Source organism: Oxyura jamaicensis, chromosome 23 (assembly GCF_011077185.1).
Source record: "Oxyura jamaicensis isolate SHBP4307 breed ruddy duck chromosome 23, BPBGC_Ojam_1.0, whole genome shotgun sequence".
Lineage (NCBI taxonomy): Eukaryota > Metazoa > Chordata > Aves > Anseriformes > Anatidae > Oxyura > Oxyura jamaicensis.
In genome coordinates, this window is record NC_048915.1 from 1,707,336 (window position 1) to 1,720,638 (window position 13,303).

A 13,303-nucleotide genomic window follows, 5' to 3' on the forward strand; every position below is an offset into this window, starting at 1 on the left:
GCCCAAACACTAATGTAATCTCCCATCCCCTGGAAATGTAATGTGCTACCAGAGCTATTGGCAAAAATTCTCAAGGCTGGCCGAGGTGGTGTGGTGTCTTTGAGACAGGGTTTGGGGTGGAGTTCTATAATATGGAGCAGTGAAAGTATTTCATTGCAGCTGGAATAGATAAGGAATCCAATATATGACAGCATAATTTCTATATTTCTTTATGAAAGCAAGTGGAAGGGCTTAAAGAAGTAATCGAAAAATATAGTTAGGGACTGGATTTATTCAATAGTCATGGAATAAATTGGGCTGCCAGCTGGGGGGAAACAAGCAAGTAATCAAACCATTCTGACCTCTGAGGGATGTTGTACCTCTGGAAAGCACCAGTTGCTTTAAAAAAGTCAGAAAAGTTAAAAGTTTGGCTCTCTTCTAATAAATTTAAACCCTTTATTCAAGCATTTTGGAATTGGAGACCCAAATAATGTGTTGCTATTTTAAATCCAGGTAAAGCAATAAGAAAGAAATCAAGCTTGAGCTGGAGGAGGCACTACAAAAGACTGTGCATCATGCAGAGGTGGATAAAGAAAGTAGCAGTGCTTTGCCTTTGGAGAGAGCTGTTTTTTTCCTTTTTTTTTAAGAAAAAAATTGACACCGTGTAGACTGCTACAGAGATCAAATATGACTAGTGTTCAGTGCAAGCAAAATTTTGGTAGTCCTTATCAGGGCAGGCTGCAATACCAAGAGGGAAAATCGCTTCCTGGGAATTGTTCAGTAGGAAGCTACTCACATGGCAGGGATCACCTTCCTGGGCCCACAACAGCTGACAACGATTACCTAGCCCTGTAGGCAGAACTACCTCATGTTGTTCTCCTTGCACGTTCATTTTTTTTAAGGAGGATGTTGCATCTGGCAACTACAGAGACTGGATGGAGGTGAGGTATTTCTCTCCGAAGCTCTGTGGTCCATGCTAGTGGTGGGTGGTTGAAATTTGTGCTTCTTGCCTGCTGAAGTATCTTGCAGATTGTGCCACAGCTTTTGCTGTTGGTTTGTTTATCTGTGTGAGTCTCAAATAATTTCCTGCTCAGACTTATTAACCTAGCATGCCTAAAACTACCCTGCCTTTATTATTATTATTGTTTTACCTTAATATCTTAGCCCAGGATATTTAAAATTTCAGTCCAGGCAATAAAGACTTCTGGCTTCCATGTGCCTGAGCTGACAGCCTGCACCAGGAGAGGGCTAAAGTAACAGAAACTTCCAAGACAGATGAAAAAGTGAGTGCAGAAAGTGAAAAGAGGGCAATCACCAGCACTTCGGCTGCATAGCATTCATTCTGTCACATCTGCAGTTGTTTCTGCTGGGTTATCACACTTTAACTCTTCCCTAGAGGTACGGTTGAATAGGTACATTAGACTCCAGCTTTTAGTAATGTGGAAATTAATTTGCTTTCTTTTAGCCGATGTCATCACCAGTTTCCTGTTGATCATCATGCTTTTCATCATCAGCTTCAACCTGCTCCTTGGTGTGGTGAAGGTATGTTCTCCACAAATGACATTCAGCTGCTTGTCGGGGCCTCTCTATGTTAGGGGAGGTACTGGGGGAAAGACTGGAGGATGCTCATTGAAAACGCTGAAATAAGACCAAAATGATAGATAAATATCTCTGCCCTTTTAAAACAGGGGGAAAGCAACTGGTTTTGCAGTTTCAGGCTCATTTGCAAGGCTGCTAAATGCCAGATTCACCAAAACTGAGTGACATTTAAATCAAAGCTATTTCTTATGTTATGGGATGGAAATACTCTGATTTGGAAGTGTTGCTGTATTGCCTCATTTCCTTGCTCTTTTGCAAGTCAGGTCTCGGAGGGGAGCCGTAATTCCCCTAGTACATGAGGATTCATTTTCTATTTCAGAAGAAGTGACTGTGCATTGGTCTGGGAACTCGACTCTTTTAGCACAAAACTTGGGGTAGCTGAACAGCAGCTCTGGTGGGATCAAGTGTCAAGGTCACAATGTGAAAGTTGATGGAAACTTTTTTGGGCGGGGGGATCAATGTTGATGCTCTTCACTGTTTCTGAAGCATTTGTCACCACAATATCTGGAATTAGAGGCAGAAATTCCTGGAGAGGATTTGTTCTCAAAGTACCTTAATGCATGTCCTTTTTGGTATCGATAGCTGTTCTCTTTCTCTCACTCAGAACAGAAATAACTGGCATTGCTTTTCTTTCTCAGAACAGGGAACGTCTCCTGATCCCCTTCCTTGCTCTACAAATCATGGACTTTCTACTAAGCCTCCTAACGATGTTCAGTTCCTACATACAAGTCCCAGCCATCATTTCTGTGTCATCCCTTAGCCACATGGTAGGTCACAGCTCGCTGTCAGGATGGTGTTCGGTGTCCTCGATGGGGTGGATGCCCACACAAAATGTAGGGCTACAGGGTCGCTGCCCTGGACCACAGCTCTTCATGGAGGTGGTTCCTACATGGGCTGCAGGCAGGATGCAATCCTTAGGGGTTAGAGGATCCACGAGGAAAACGAGTGACAGCTGGGACAATGTTTAGTTTCTCATGTCTGGGAGTCTTCCTGTTGATTTTATTTTCTGTCTCAGGGCTCTGGGGAGGTTGTTGTGAGTGTTCTGGAGATAAGCGAGGAATATCACAGCACCAGCTAGAGGCTTCTTCAGAGGAGCTAGTATAAACGAACCCAACAAGATGGTTTGCTAGTCATTTTGGCTTGCATAAGTGAATTAAATAGTTTAGGCTGTAAATGAGATGAAAGCAAAGGCCTGTGTAAATGGGGGAAATCTATAGACGTGACACAATCTTGTAATCATAACCAAATCCCTGTTCCCTGCCCTTCTTGCCCTTGCAGCAGGGACGCTCAAAGATCCCATTCCTGGCTCTGCAGCTTCTGGACTTCTGCCTGAGTATTCTCACCCTCTGCAGCTCCTACATGGAGGTCCCCACCTATCTCAGCCTCAAGTCTTCAGACAACGGGGTAGGTGGTGAGCAAGCCCAGCAGATTTGTCATGCCGTGAACTGCTAAGAAGTTTCTTTCAGTGGCTGTTATGACAAAGTAAACTTTCTCTGATCCCTATGGTAAATGCAGAACTGCTCTGTTTGATGATAAAAGAGGATTTTCCATATGTTCTCACCAACACAGTGTTCTTGACTGACAGCTTGCTTATGCATGTGTTTCTTAAAAGTACACTCTGTTTTTCTTGTAAGAATCTTATGGATGCAAATTGCAGAGCAAAATGATTTGGATAGAGCCTGCCTGCATACACTGAAAATGCATCAACTTTTCATCTTTATTAAACAGTCACACTTTTAGTTCTCATTTGAATAGTCTTCTGAAGATCTTTGCCAAAGGAGTGTTAGCAGCAATAATAACAATAATAATAATTATGATATACCCTAAAGTAACTGGAGATGTGCTCATTCTGAGAGGCAGGCTGACAAACCTGCTGGAATATCCACCACACTATGTGACAATGGGAAAGGGAACAAGCGTTTGACTGAGACCCTCTACCTCTTTCCACAGGGCTTTTTGCCAACCCTGGAGAAGTTGCCAACAGAGGAATATGCCAAAGTGATGGTCACCTTCACCATTGCATTCATTGCTGTCCTCTTCTTGAAGGTAAATAGCTGCAGGGTGTGGTGAGCAGTGAAGGCTGAAATAAAGCTTCCTTGCCTGAGGGACAGGAGGAATTGGTTCTTCTACTCTCTCAAATCTTCCAGGGCCTTGGAAAGCCTTCTCAGTCTCTCCTTGGGTGCAATAGGACATGCCTTAGTGTAGGTCTAATACTCAGGTCACTGTTTTTATGCTTCTGCACGTGTGAGTTACAAAGCAAGCTCTCTCTCATATTCAAAAACTCTTACTGCCCATTCATCTCTAAAAGGATGTTTGAAAACAACTTATGGGAAACTATTCTGCTACTGTGTGACAAAATAGATAATTAAACAGCAGGTTAGATCTTCCACTTGGGTAAGTTCTGTATGTGCACTGATGTAAACAGAACAATGCACACTGATATTCTGAAATTTAATTAAAAGCAATGAGCTGCTAGATTCTGCTTACATCTTAGAAAACTCCACCGTGAGAGGGTTTCTGTTCTTCCTGCTTCAGTGGATCAGAGAACAGATTTTTCACTGAGGGGTTTCAGACCAGCTAAGGAAATCTCATCTCTCCAGGTACTTGAGCAGATTCTATCACAGAGAAATTTTCTACTTGTTGGTTGGAAAACATTTTTTATGTAGACTCTTCCTAGGTGGCCAGAAAAGCCAGTGTGGAGTGGAGCTTTTTGTATGATTGCACTGCAGGCATGGCTTTAGCATATATTTTAATATTTGCATGAACTGAGCAGTAAGAGTGGAGATAACCCTGAATCCTAGCTGGCTGTGTGGGTTTTCAGCAGAAATCTCCGTGACCTGACAAATCAGTTGGTTTGAATTTTGTATAGAGTTAGTTACAAGACTTGCAATGAGTTTTTGTGCTGGAGTTTGCAGGAGGAGGGATTGGGGAAGAATAATCTGAAAGATGAAGTGGACAGGTGCACTTACTCCTTGGTCTACTAAGGTCCTCAAAAGTCCCCAAAATAAATCGTCAGAAATCCATCCTTCAAACTTAGTGACAATCCCTTCCATCGTCTATGTCTCGCAAAACTGCTGTCATGAGAGTTCCTTCCCAGTGATTCAGATCTGAAAAGAAACTATTTAATATAATTACTTCTGAAGTAGCTCACTGCTGTTCCCTCCTGACGTTTAGGACAAGCTTCCCATCCACTCGTAATGCCAATGGCTGCCAGCAGTGTTTTCCACTTCCAGTGTGGAAAAGGATATCCTACACCAACTCAAGTGTTTCCTTAGTTAGCCAGTAATGGGATGAGCCCTTTGCATAAGCTGTGTGTACTACAGCATTCTGCTCGAACCTGCTATTGCTTGCAGCAGCCTTAATGTAAGCCAACTCTTTTACAGAATTCAGTGCAGAGTCTGGATTGGCTCTGCAGCAAACTCTTCTGAAAAATCAAAGTCAAAGAAAGGATTTTTATTATTATTATATGATATTTTTTTTTAGTTTATTGGAGCTTCTTTAGGTGTTGAGTACTATTTTTTTGTAGAGTTTGTATGATGGCTTCAGTGTATTGCATGTTTGCTCTCTGTATGAAGAGGCTTTTAGAAGGAGAAAGTTTTTGCAGTATTCCCTGAAGGTGCTTAAAGTTTGGATTTACCTCCTCATCTCTGTGAGTCTGTTTGAGAGGCAGATTCCTTTAACTCAGATACTTCATTCCTTGTTCTTGTTCTTTGTATTGGCTTTGTGTCAAGACAAACAGCCCTCATTGTTCTGGGAAATCCTAAGCTACATGGCTTGTTCTTGGGACATATAACTCCCTATGTTCCTTTGAAAATGCCAACTGTTTTTAAAGTACGGTCTTATGCCAATAAAAATAAGAGGCACACGACTTCGCCTCACTGCACAACGTCGGGAAAATATTTATTTAATATGGTATGTTTCACAAGCCTTGCTTATTTTCTTGTGCCATAATCTGTCAATCGATCCATTTTTCTCAGAAAAGCTCTCTATTTACTGCATGTTGTAACTCTGTGAGGTGCAAGGCAGTCTTCTCAGAAAAGTGTAGCTAATGAAAATATAGGATTTTCTTGAATGACCTGGCCATTCAGGCCAGTCCTAATTGACCAGGGGACCTTGGATCTCTGAGAGGTGGATTTCGTGCCCATCCACATGTTTCTGAGACATCCAGACTTTGTAGCCTGCTAAGAAAAATAACATGAAAATTAGGACATGCTTTCCTTTCCCACCTGGTGACACTGAGCACTCAGCAGTCTTAAGCTTGTGCTTTATGTTTAATTACATTAATAGTCCTATTGACTTCCCACACCAGTGGACCGCTCTGAATAGATGGAGTTGTCACCTTTCTAGGAAAGGATCAAGACAGACTGATGTAAGGCTTTGGGGCATTTGGTCCCAGATATCTCTCAAGGAGAGAAGGACAGTGCCAGGCTGATGGCAAAAGCGGAAATGTTCTTGTTGGCATGCAGTAAAATGGAGGACTTTCCTTTCCTTTTCAGGCCTATATGTTCAAATGTGTCCTGAGCTGCTTTAAGTATATTAAAGCCAGCAAGAGAGGCAGTGTGAAAGTTGACCCACAAGCAGCTGAAAAGGTGAGTGAAGACTGCTTTAGGTTTGTAATGAAAAGGCATGGTTTAGATAGCGAGATGCATGTTGATCCTTAATTTTGCTCCTTTGGTGGTCTGAGAGATGGTTCAACCCTTCAAATGTTCATTGACAGGTACTAATAACCAATTTCCAATTATGTAATATTTCATTCAATTTGCCTTTGGAAGGTTTTATAAAATGTTTTTTATAAATGATATCAGCAAGGAAGCTGATACCCAGACTTCAGAGAAAGTAGATAAACGAGAATGTATCACTTTTAATCTCTGATCTGCAGGTGTGTTTAAAATTTCAGGTCAACTTCGGTTTCTGTGCCTAACAGTGCTACCCCTGTTTAAAATTAAGTTTGTCTTCACCTTTTTCTGGATCAATGTCTGAGAGATTTGGTGCATCACCCTTCATTTTAAGCATGCTAAAATATGTGTGCAGTGTGTGCATATATATATATATTCATCAATGTCCATACCTAGATTACCGGTGATCTCTTTAATAGTAGCATCCAGCTGCTCTGACACAATGGAAGAATATTGAAGACTTTCCAAAAATGAGAGATACTGTAAAGAGGGATGAGAATTAAAGAGGAAGAATATGAAATGCTAAGCTTAGGCATTTGTCTCGTTGAAATTTGGCAAATACAAGCCTTGTCTTGCAGCAGTGTGTGCCCCTGCTGTGTATGCATCAAGGCCCTCAGCAATGATCTGAGCTTAGCTTCTTTGCTTAGGCAATGAGCCTTATATTCTGGGCATTAAAGAGTTTTGGTCCACTTGTGGCAATGCTCTGGGACACGGAGGTGGGACTGGCAGCAAAGTGGTTGTAAAGAGCTGCTCACCTCCAACTCTTCTGGATTTCTGCCCTACATCTCCTACCACCCACCCGGTTCTTCTCCCCTACTTTGAACTGGGAAGAGAAACTTGTCCAAGATAAATTCACTTGGAACCCTTCATGTGATCCCCAGAGCATGACTATAATATTCTTCTCTTTCAGGCTGTGCTGCCATCGTATGAGGAAGCCTTAGAGCTGCCCTCCAAAGAATGCCCACCGCCCTACGTCGCAATCTAAGCTCCACTCCTGGAGAGAAGACATCTGTACTGCTGTTGGTGCCTCTTACCCCTTCTGACAGATACTCAGCCTCACTGAGAAGTCCTTACTTATAGCATATCATGCTTATTACACTCCAGCTCACTTTAAGAGCCTATGAAGAGTGACGGTGAACCACTGGTGCTGGTGCCTCATTCTACACTGGCAGTTTTGAGCTGGTATTACTGAGTTGCAGTGCTAATTGTAATAAATTTGGCACCAGGCATCAGAGGTTCCCATCACTGGGCTCTGACGTCTGCCTACTGTGGAAATCGAGGCATTGGCCTGGATCCCTTGTCAGGCAGGATGCTGCTTCTCATCTGTCTTACATCTCTAACCCAGCAGATGAGGCATTTAGGAAGTGGAATGTGGGGAAAAAACAAGCAATAACCTGTTTTCTGAGATAGCCCAACCCTGAGGTATGCTATGCTAACTAGCATCTTTTAATGAGGACCTAAGGGAAAGTGATCAGCAAAATAAATAAAAAAAAAGTTCTCAAATGAACAGCAATGCAGCTTTCATTCTGTCTGCTTACAATAATGATTAATGTGTACTTCAGAATATAGAACATGCTGGAATTGTGACAGTATTGCTCTGCCATTTTATATCTGAGTGTTTGCTTTTTTTTTTTTTTTTTTTTTCTTTTAGTGTGAATTGAAAGATAAGTTTCAATAAAATAATGAAAAACTGTTAACAGCTTCAATCCTTTGCTGTCTGATTTCTGAAGGGGTGCTGTCCTTACTGTGTGGAGCATGTCACCAGGGAGCAAAAATTAACTAATTTTTCAAAAAGTGAGCCAAAACTAATACTTTGGGTTTAGGTTGACGTCATCCCATTGGCACGTTCCTTCCTCTTGCACATTATCACTGCTGATAAAGATCCTGTCCTCAGTGCTCTTTCTGTGGCACGTCCATGACCCGCACTGCACAGGTCGGTCTGTGTAGGTGTTAGTGAATAATGTTGCTAACGATAGGTGAGAGGTGGCTGGAATTTAGCATCTGCTCACCTTTTTGGAGGGTTCCCTGCTTTTTAAAATTCCCTTAGTATGAAAGTGTGATTTGCTCAATAATAACTATTCCAATATCATCTACAGTGTGGGCCATGGCCTGGGATTCTTTCTCTGCTCTGAAACAAAACAAAAACTTCAATGAAAGATTTGCCAAAGTATAAATGAGTATCAGTGTTGCCCGTGTTCTTTTCACTGAATGAGTAAAGTGTATGGTGATTAAGATGATGATGTTGACCTCATGCTTAAGCTGCTATTCTTGTTGTTGAAGAGGGATGATTTCCCTCATCTGTGCATCATCTCCCTAGTTCTGGGGACCAGGATACCCAACAACAGACAAGAAGTCTGGAAGGGTGTACCACACTGTCATGTTAACATCCCTACTGATTTTAAATATACTTAAAATCACCTTCAAAAGCATAGACCCATCAAATTCCTTGAGCAGTTGCAAACAGAAAAGAATGTTTTTCTGTTCCTAAATGTGGCATTTGTTTAATTATGACCAGTGAGCAAGATACCAACCCAAAATTCAGCCAGGAAACTTCTCAGGAGTAGATGAAGGACCAGCTTCTTGCATCAAGGTTCCACCTAATTTCTTGCTTAATTAGGTGGAGAGAGAAAACACTGAAAATATGAATAATCATTAGTTTTGAAAATATGAATAATCATTAGTCTGCAACACCTTCCAGCCATCACCTGTCTGCCTTCTTGGTTACAGTCCTGAAAACCAGGCTGGATGCTGAAACTGGCTGCTTCCCAACCCATCAGCTACTAGCCCCTATGGCTGCAGTCCTTGAGGCCAAGTCAGGAGGGGGCCATGGGCTGGGTCACCTCCAAGGCACAAACCTGTGTGGAGCTCCCCCCCTCATTAGTTTACGGAGGTATTTGGAAACACAGTCCCTCCCTTTGTAGGTGCCGAGGTGGGGTGTGACAGCCACCACGGCACCAGGACATCTTTACCCCCCTGCCTGCCACTGACCGGGCCCAACCAAGAGCCTGCTGCCTGGGTCTGCCCAAGGCCTCATTAGGAGAAGTGCAGGTAATTTTACTTGTTTTCTAAACCAGAAGAGAGTTCTTCAATGTGATCCAGCTGAAAGGTGTTAAAAAATCCTTTCTCATCTCTTTAAATTGCTCAAATTCTGCTCCTAATTAAATTCCCATTAATGGGAATGCCCCAAGCCTCTTGGGTTAATTGACTTTGATAACAGAGCTGAAGTAACTAAAATACACTCGGCATCTCAGCGAGGTGGGGTTTGTTTCAAAGTGCATGAGCCGTCAAGCCTCCAGGTACACACCTGATCTTCTAAATGAACCTGATGTTTTGTGGCTCTTAGCAAGCCAGACGATCTCTGCTTCGTGCGGTGTGTTCTCTGTGGGGCTCAGAATAGCTCCCTGTGAAAGCCTGGCTCAGAAAAACCTACAATCTGATAAAATGTATAGATTTATTGTGAGTTTCCAGCCGGGTCAGGGCTGAGTTCTAGACAGGAAATGGTTTTGGTTTTCTGAAATGTTAGATGATTTGGCCAACACAAACCAAACACGAGCTGTCACCAGTTTGCTAAGAAGTCAGATGATGGCACTATCAATGCTGTTTTTGAGACTGATAAAAGACTCTTTTTCATATGCTACTGTTGCACTGTTTTTTCACCTCTAAACTGATTTATGGATGTGAGTCTCTCTAAAATAAGTTGCGAACCAATTCACACAGATATGCTTAATGCTGCTCTGAACTTCCACTCCCCCCCTTCTCCCCCCCCCCTTTTTTTTTTTCAATGCAGAGGAGAAATGAGCAGCAATTCTTTGCTACAGATGGAGGATTGAGCTGATAATGTCAGCACTGGCAGGGCAGAAAAGTGAGAGTGAGCGACAGGACCACCTCCAGAAGCAGTGGCATCTTGTGGAGGCAGAGATGCTCCAGGACTCCAGAGGTGTCCATTGGATTCCCTGTTTGACTGTGGTTTTCCCCCACCTGACCGAAGCAAAAGCTTTTGGTTTTGGTTTCCCCTCTCCCATTTCCCCTTTTGCAGAGTGAAAATTAGGGAACTTGGTAGCTGGAAATGTGTTTGACATGAGTGGGAAAAGGGCTTTCTGTTTTAAGTGGCTGTGCTGTCTTGCACATTGCTTTGAGCATGTCTGTTGGGTTTCATTTTTTGTTCTTCTCCTGGCATCCTGGTGCCATTGCCTCCGGTCACTGAAGGCCTCTCACTGCTTGAAGAAAAGAAGCTAAACCAAACACACCTCACTGCTCTCCCTATGCCACAGAGAGGGAAACTGAAGCATGAAGGAAAAGGAAACAGCTTCTGCAATATAATGGGCCCACTCAGAGGAGGAGAGGAAAAGGCAAAACGGGTGAGGATGGTCCTGGGCTACTCAAAACCAGGCTCAGTACCTGAGACTGCAGAAAGGCCTCTAAAGGTGCAAGCAAATCCCTAAGGGCTGCCTGCAGGTCTTCCTCATGGCTGGAAGAGACAGGGCCATTTGAAGTATTTGTTTGATTGACAGAAGGTAGTTCTTCGTTAGGCTCCTTTCCTCAGGCTTGTGCTGGTCCTGCTGAGACGATGCTGCAAGCCCAAGACAAGTGCTGGAAGTCCTCCCATCTGCCACTCGCAGCCTCATAGTGAAATGTTTGATAAACCTGCCCAGTGATCGGGAGAATTTTCTGGTGAGGCAAACCAGCATGAGCTACCCCAACCATCCAGGCCACACAATTTTGTCAGAGATTTGGCACAGAAATTCAGTAAGAGTTCTGATTTTACAAATCGCATTGGAGGGTAAACACCACCAAGCTGGCAGGCGCAGGCGGTACAGGGGCTGTAGAGCCCAGGGAGGATTGGAAGCATTTTTCTGGTGCCGGCTGCTATCAGACTTGGAAATGGCATCTGGAAACGTGATGTAACTGCTAGCAACTTGGCAAAAACAGTGCATAATGCGATGGGAAACGACAGTGCTCAAAACCAGGCAGGGCTAGTCATAGCTCCCACTATGATGGAAAGGGCTCTCCCACCCCAAGGGTATTCTGATGTCCATCACAGGGTATAAATAGATCTTGAAGAGGGCAAAGACAGCAACTTGGCGGCATTCCCTGGCACCTCCTCAGGCTGACGTAAGCCCACGTGCTGACCGGCTCCGCAGCAGCCCAGGGAATCCCAGTGATGGATGCGTGGCGCTTCTCCAGCACCCTGTCACCGCAGACCGCCCTGCGCCGCGGGGGGAACGGGGCTGCCCGGCTGGGTTTTCTCCCTGCCTTCATTCCTGCTGCTTTGAGTGGCACCTGCAAACCTGCCAGGATCAGACCCTAGAGCCTGGGACAGGTGCCATTATAATTGCATTAATCAAACATCATTAAAAGTCTGTGTTTTTTTCTTTAGCTTTCCTGCAGACAGTTCATTAAAGTAATTACTCGCATCAGTCGAATGAAGTCGCTGCAACTGAAGTCCCCAGTGGTGGCCCAGAATGACAGACGCTGACAAGCATGGTCACGCATCAGCCCAAATCCTTGTGCTGTCCCTGGTTTTGTCTGTGTGCCCATCCATCCATCAGGCCAGATGCCCCCATGGACTCCAGCTGAGTATCTCCCTCATCCCTCTGTCTGCCCACAGGATTTCTGCAATATTTCTACCGGTGAAACTTATTTTATAAATCTCTTCTCGGCTGATCCCACAGTCCTTATTACGACACATCCCTATCCTGGTCCGTTTGTAAGGTTTGCTTTGATCCAGCTGCTATGTTGGCTCTTCACCTTGGAGAAGAAAAACTGCCCACAGAGTGACCTTCATCTTCACAAGTGGTAAGTCTTCTCCTGCTGCTTCATTTGTGCAGTTTAGAGGGACAGATAGAGCCTTCTGGGCCAGACCAGGGATCATGGCACTGCCCAGGTGGAAAAGTCAAGGCATGAAGGGATCTGCCCCAAGCTCTGCAGGTGGTGGTCAGCAGGAGGGCCAGGAATAGCGCCCAGGAGGTAATGTTGGCCTCAGGGGGATGTGGGCAAGGTTAACACGGCCAATGAAAACAATCCCTCTGAAATAAATGTGACCCATAAAACACATAAACATTGACTAGCCATAAACAGCATTTACTATTTACAGCATCAGAGCACAAGGATATTTGCCAGCCATTTGCAGCTTAAAGGATAAACAGTGGTTCTTCTGATCTTGAGTTGTCAAAAGGGCTGTATTTAAAGCCATTCATTTCTCCAGTCTTTCACCCTTTACATCATTTGTTTCATACTTTATTCTGATCCCACTGCTGTGAATATCACTTCTGCAGTACAGTGGTGGTGCAGGAAATAACTTTTCTGATAATGAAGCAGACTGGGGGGGACTCCTCCACTCCCCGTAACTCGTGCAGAAACACTGCGGGGATAAACCATGGGAACTGGAGCTTTGACTAAATGGCAGCTTTTGTCACTATTTCTCTGAGTATTTGAAAAATGGAGGCTGTGAAATCCATCTCAGAAACACTCACTTGGGAACATCAAAGGAAACCTGAAAAAGACAGAAAAATTGCTGAGTATTTTGCTAAACGTAGGAGTTTTCTGGTGGCTGGCGGGCAAGAAAGCTGTGTTTACTACAACCACCACGTTTGTTTAGAGTGAAATAAAACTCAACAGTAAACTACTCAGGATTTGGCTGCTTGTCTCTTCCCAAGCGCTCTCCTTGCTCTGCTGCCTCCATGGCCAACTGGCGTGACTTAGCCACATCGCCAGATTCCCTCTAGGAAGTATTTACAGCCCAGGGCTACAAACACTGTGCTTTCTTTTTAAGGAAAATCCAACATTTTAAATGCCTTCTGTCTGAACCCTAGTGGAAGTTTGGAAATGTCCTGACATCCTGGAGGTCTGATTTCCTTTTTCACACAGAAAGCCACCCCCTTCTGCTGGGTCATTTAAGTGACTTAGGGACTGATTCATTTTGATTTTGTCATTTCAATTCATTGCAGCGTGACATTTATACTGCCATATTAAATGTGATAATGGTGTATTTATTGGAAATATGTAAATATAAAACTAAAATACCTTTCTACAAGAGAACTTGAACAAAA

The 13,303-nt window shown here is 43.7% G+C and overlaps 1 protein-coding gene and 1 long non-coding RNA gene across 3 annotated transcripts in view; one reads left to right on the forward strand and one right to left on the reverse strand.

Moving 5' to 3' along the window:
• The window catches only part of LAPTM5 (lysosomal protein transmembrane 5), a 21,631-nt gene extending 13,671 nt beyond the window's left edge, over positions 1 to 7,960 (forward strand). For both annotated transcript variants that reach the window (XM_035345697.1, XM_035345696.1), the window contains 6 exons: positions 1,445 to 1,521; positions 2,217 to 2,345; positions 2,857 to 2,982; positions 3,529 to 3,624; positions 6,075 to 6,167; positions 7,165 to 7,960. In XM_035345697.1, coding sequence (XP_035201588.1) covers positions 1,445 to 1,521; positions 2,217 to 2,345; positions 2,857 to 2,982; positions 3,529 to 3,624; positions 6,075 to 6,167; positions 7,165 to 7,239 — 596 coding nt within the window. In that variant the 3' untranslated portion in view covers positions 7,240 to 7,960. The remainder of the gene's footprint in view (positions 1 to 1,444; positions 1,522 to 2,216; positions 2,346 to 2,856; positions 2,983 to 3,528; positions 3,625 to 6,074; positions 6,168 to 7,164) is intronic.
• LOC118177711 overlaps positions 5,638 to 13,303 on the reverse strand; it is an 11,560-nt gene continuing 3,894 nt past the window's right edge. The window contains exons 2-3 of the long non-coding RNA XR_004755897.1: positions 6,647 to 6,734; positions 5,638 to 5,759 (exon numbers count right to left, since the gene is read on the reverse strand). This is a non-coding gene — a long non-coding RNA (uncharacterized LOC118177711). The remainder of the gene's footprint in view (positions 5,760 to 6,646; positions 6,735 to 13,303) is intronic.